Genomic DNA, 6,000 nt, shown 5'->3' on the forward strand with positions numbered 1-6,000 from the left:
TTTTTCCTTTAAGCGCAGTATAAATTAAGAAAAACGCGCGTAATTGAAACTTTTAGTTTCTACTGCGTTGCAGCAGACTGAAGTCAGTGCAGCTTTTCGCTGCACTTAAGTTTTAATGGTTTCAATCTTGTTGTCGAGTTTATTTCGATTTTAGAACACTTTTTGAGTTTGATTTAAACGTTTAGTTTTTAGTTTCTTTGATTCAAGTATTGTCGTCTTTTAAAAGAATTGATAATTTGATTTATTAGTTTATGTTGTGCAGTATTTTATCATCTTTTCGTGTCGCAATTTCATTGTAAATATAATCATTATCACAGATTCGAACTAAGTTTAAATTAGTATAAGTAACTGATTTATTAAACCTTTAGTAAATAGTAAGTAATTCATATTAGTTTATTTAAGTCCACTATAATTTAAGCGTTATCTTGGGGCATCTACTATACAAGTTAAAGCGCACGTTGCGTTATTAAACCAGGCCCATAACATTGTATAAGTACAAGCCTTAGATAGCAACACATACATTTCTATTGTCTATACATTTGTATTGGAAACTTTTTACAAAAGTAAAATATCTCAAAAGTTAAATGATATTTTTGAATTCTATAAAAACTGGATTATAGTTAGTAATTGAAGCTTTTATATAAATGCCAAAGTTAATTTTTGTAAAAAAAAAGTGTGAAACCCCCCCTTCTATGACCTTAATTTAAACTTATTCTAAAATACACAATCAAACACTTAAAACTATATAAAGCTTTCAACCTTATTTTTATTAAGGTTAAACAACAGTTATTTTTTATAAATTCAATCATCTAACTTCGTACATCACTTGAACCATCTAAGTATAGTTAATGTATATGCAATAAATAGCTCTATCAGCAAAATACTTGTATTTTCTAACTTGATGCAGTTCTAGTTTGTATGCATACATATAATCATTTATTCTACTTCTAGATATAATAGTTTCTCCTTTTATACTGTTTTCAAGCAGAGTATTGTTAATACTAAACCCTCGTTTGACCTCAGCCTGGTCATTGTGCAAAACAAAAAATGGTTGCAACAACTTTCCGAGAGAAGATTTGGCAGGAACTTTAAAATAGAATTAGTCCAAACGATCTTCATTTTGCTTGAAGCTCTTGAACTTTAATGCATTCATTGGACAATTTACCAAATTTCTAAATTGTTCAATGCTAGCATCACCTTCAGAGTTGGAGCACAATTTTTACTTTGTTAAGGAGTGCACAATGTTGGCAAAACGCTTAACAACAATTGTGACTTCTAATTTTCAAGGCTATGCGGATTTAGGCAAGACATATTTTTTACGAATGTACTTCCAATAACCATTCTGCTCTAAAGATTTTCAACCGCTTTTATATCAAATACTCTACATTCTTTGTTGAAATTTAAGACCCTTTTTCCTCAAATTTGCAAGCAAATTGGTTGCAGCACAACCAAGATCAAGGGCAGGTTTTAGGGAAGTTTGATCAGCCAATTCAACCTTGAATAACTGGTTAAGGCTGGGGTTTGTAACTATCACGTCTTTCACAATGATGCACAGCAATTTAATTACAAAGCACAAACTGTCCTCATTCATAAAGGCAACAACAGGCTGGGTACTCTGGTACAATGTCAAAAAAGGCTTAATGAGAGATATCACATAACTAAAGAAATGCAAGAAAACTTTTGTGTATTTATCACAGTTTCACTATGGAAGTGTCCTTGCCACAGATCATCAATACTAAAAAGCATTAAAAAAACTGCTCGTTCAAGTAGGGTAGTTGTTCAATATATTAATAGAAAAATTTTGCAGTTTTATAAAGAATATTTTATTAATTTTTACCAGATGAAGGTATTGGAAATTAAGTAATTTTGTAAATTTCTAGTAAAGTTTTGCAATTTTAGTCAGACTTTAAAGGATTTTTTATTAATTTTCTACCACTTGAAGGCTTTGGAAAATAATAAATTTTGTAAGTTTGAACTTTATTTCAAATTTTTTCAAACTTCCTGACTTTTTTTAAGAAAGAACCCCCATTTATTCCTGACTAATGTCATTTTTTTAAAGTTTTTCCTGATTTTCCTGACTTTCCTGACCTTGTGGCAACCCTGAACACATGTTTCAAAGGAGCTATAAAAATCAAGAAGCTTGAAAACCAAGAATAGTTTCTTGATTTGTTAGCTCCGTTAAACCCGTTAACACACAAAAAACATGTGTTAGTGTAATAAAGAAAAAATACTATTTAATTTATTATTATTATATATTCCAGTGAGATTGTTTTGCTTGAATCTTTGTTAACAAACGCTCAAACTTATATTTACGATTATTTATATATATGATAGATTTTTTGTATCAAATCAAAGTTTTACTACTTATCATGTAGAAATTGTTGAAATTACAGGTTTTTCTAAGTTTTTTTCTTCTAAATTTCTCTAATTCCAGGTTTTTCTAGACTAAATCATCAAATTCCAGGTTTTTCCAGGATTCCAGGTTTTGTGGCAACCCTAGTTTATGATAATCAATGCATATGAAAATAATAATAAACACAGAAACTAAGTTAAAAGAAATAAAATATTTCAAAATTGATGTAAATTTTAGTTAATTTTTATGTTAGAAATTATTACAAGCCTAACCTAACATTAAAATAAAAGCATTGAAGTAAATACATACTGATTAATCTTGAAATCAAAACTAAATTAAAACAACTTAAGGACATAGAAAGAAGGGTTTTTTTTTACATAAACTAACACTGGTTCTTATATGAAAGCTAAAAATATATACTTTTAAAGAACGAAAAAAAATCAATTTTGTTTTGAAATGTAGTCTTTTTTTTTAAGTTTCTAATACAAATCTATATACTGTTATTATTTAATTATCATTTTTGCTGAAAACTTAAATTTTAACACTTTTTTTAACCAAAAATTCTTAGGAAGCTTTCCTTGCAGTATTAAAAGAACTCTCAGAACAAAGTTGAAAAAGTTTAGATTTTATGATCAAAATTAAAAAAGTAAATTTTTAATGTTTTTTTTTATGTATTTTAGTTTAAAATTCAAGACTTTTATTTTGACATATTTGAGAAAATTCTTAAATAAATGCTTAAAATGAAATGTAGTGAAATAGATTTTTAGTTTGTACCTCCCATTAAGAAACTATGAAACTATCATTTCAAACTTTTATCTCTTATATCACAAAACTGAATGTAAATTTGAACAAATTGAAAAGGTAAACTGATACTTAAGTTATCTATAAAATATAATACTTAAAATCGCGTCTTACTCCCTTTAGCACTTAAGGGCATGGGGGAGCTTCCCATTTTTTATTTAAAAATTTATATTGACTCTTATATAAAAGGCTTTTGTATTAACTAAAAGCCAGTTTTTATTGATTTTATTAATTTTATTTAATTTTTGAGATATTGTAATTTTTGTAAAAATTATCCAATACAAACGTATAGACTACAAGTTTTTTAAAGTCAATTTTTGAAAAAAATCACTAAAATTTTTTCCTTCATTTTTTGAACTAGAGACCTTAAACTTTCAAGCATTATTCCTTTTCATGCTTAAAAGACTTTAAATGTTGTGTTTTTTTAAACATCAAATTAAAAATTTTAGATTAAAAAACAAAAAAAAGGTGATTTTTTTGAATATTTTTTTTACCTTTCAAATAAAAAAAGATTCATGCACTGGATAGATTTAAATATGTGGACATTTTGCAGAAATTGAATAAGATTAGTTAAAAAATTAAGGAAAAGATAGATTTTTGTGAAATAGTCTCTTTTTTTTGACGTTTTTGGTTTGCACCTTCCATAAAGAACCTATTGAGCTCCCAAATTTTGATCAATTATATCTCAAAAGCTACTTTGAGTTTTTTAAAGTAGTTAAAAATGTCTGATAGCTCAGATAAAACTCTACAAAATAAGGTCAACTTGTAAAAATCAAGTTTTACCCCTCTATGGCCTTAACGTTGGCTCTTATATAAAAGTTTAGAGTATATACTAAAAGATACTTTTATAGAGCAAAAATATCAATCAACTTTTGAGATATAAACAGTTTTGTAAAAAAAAACCTGATATAAACTAATAATGGAGTTTTAAATTTTCAAGGCTAATTTTCTTAATTTAAAAAAAATCTATCCCCTTTGTCATTTTTTAAACTATCAACCTCATACTTTTAGCCAGTATTTATTACGGCCATCATCAACAAAGTTAAAATGTTTAACCCCATCAATATTAAATAATGAAACTCAAAATTTAAGTCAAAGTTTTTAGCATTATAAGAAAAATTCCTACAATAAGAAGAAAAAAATATGACCATGAGTAGAAAAAAATCAATATTTCTTTATTATTTTTCAGGGAACAAAAATTTTCACTTAAACTTTTAAAAACTTCTACAATAGAATTGTTTATAATTAAGTTGAGAAAATTTGAGTGATATTGCTAAAAAACTGTAGGAGAAGATAGATTTTTAATGATTTAGTCTTGTTTTGCCTTTTTTAATTTGCCTTTCCATAAGGTTCCTTATTGAACTCTTTGACTTTTTCCCCTCATATCCCAAAAAATACTTTTTGTTATAAGAAATTGTAAAAAGCAACTTTTTGCTTAGTTGAAGATCTTTCAAATAAGATTAACATGAAAAAAAGTGTCTTAACCCCCTATGCTGTTAAGTACATAAATAAATTAAAAATTATTTTTTTAAGGTATAAAGCTAATTAAAATTTCAATCTGTTACTGAATATTTTTCCAAAAAAATTGTTAATTGAAAAACAAAATAACATTAAAAGCAAATACTAAAACTTTATTATGAAAAATTAAATAAATACAAAAAAAAATACTAAAAACAAACTTGAAGATCGGTTGATACAGAGCTTCCTTTAGAAAGTTCTTCATTGATAATTTCACTTTCATCACTATCTGATTCCTTTTCTTTGGGTATTTTAAGACTGTTCATAATAAACTAAAAGCAAATTCTGTGAATAAATTAATAAAAACTTTTTAACTTTTGACTTGCATTACTTAGTTAAAGCTAACAATTATTTTCTAATTTAACATTTTAAAGTTTGTCAATAGATAAAGAAACCAATACTTGTCTAAATATTGTGAGTGCTTTTTTTGTCATTCATTCAGAATAATAATAAACATGTTTTAAAAACATATTTTTGATACTCAAAATATTTTGACTCAAATGATTTATTTGTTATACTTTAGTTTTTAAACAACAGATTAGATGTTATAAAAATAATTAGTCTAAAGAAGGTGTTGGATATTTATGACAGTATTAAAGTGTAATTTATTGAAAAACAAAAAAAAGCACTCAAAATATTTAGTTCTAAGACCTGGTGCATGAAAAAACCCTTTTGGTTATTTATTTGCACACCACAGATACCTTTTAACGTCTTGTCCAGGACATCAATAATTGTTGTTTCAAATTAAAACTTCCATAGCTTATTAAGAAGCTTTAATAAGTTATAAGTACAAAATACCAATGCAATTTTATGTGACCAAAAGGAAAGCAATGCAAACATGGTATAACTACGAGTTCTGAATTTGATGCTAACTAGCCAAACATTAATTACTGAATGAATTTACTTAAATTAATGATGTGAATTAAGGTTTCTATAAGCCTTTAAAAAAATCATAATTACATGAGTTAAAAAGTAGTTTGTCAAATATAAGGCTTTTTCACCAGAACTGTCTTCTAAAACGAAGTGTATAAGCATCAGTGTGTTGCCAACCCTTTTTTGACATGTGTATCAATGTAGCACGCAGTAAAAATGAAAATAGACCAACTTAAACTTAATTTTTTTCTACTTGTACTTCAATATTTTTTTATTACTTTTTTATTATAGTGATCTACAAACATTAGAGATTAGAAAAAAACCTGATTTAATCATTGAAATCGTTTTAAATTTTTAGGGAATTGATTTAAAAACTGAACTGAAATATGTCTAAAACGCATCAAGTAACCAAGCTGTGAAAAGAATAGTTAAATTTTTCGGGTTTTTTGTACTTG

At 26.3% G+C, this 6,000-nt stretch overlaps 1 protein-coding gene across 3 annotated transcripts in view; it reads right to left on the reverse strand.

Moving 5' to 3' along the window:
• The window catches only part of LOC145834738 (centrosomal protein POC5-like), a 36,696-nt gene extending 31,737 nt beyond the window's left edge, over positions 1 to 4,959 (reverse strand). For all 3 annotated transcript variants that reach the window (XM_082942244.1, XM_082942243.1, XM_082942245.1), the window contains exon 1: positions 4,834 to 4,959. In XM_082942244.1, coding sequence (XP_082798370.1) covers positions 4,834 to 4,938 — 105 coding nt within the window. In that variant the 5' untranslated portion in view covers positions 4,939 to 4,959. The remainder of the gene's footprint in view (positions 1 to 4,833) is intronic.
• Between the last annotated feature and the right edge of the window lie 1,041 nt (positions 4,960 to 6,000).

Source organism: Thalia democratica, chromosome 4 (assembly GCF_965202585.1).
Source record: "Thalia democratica chromosome 4, ktThaDemo2.hap1.1, whole genome shotgun sequence".
Lineage (NCBI taxonomy): Eukaryota > Metazoa > Chordata > Thaliacea > Salpida > Salpidae > Thalia > Thalia democratica.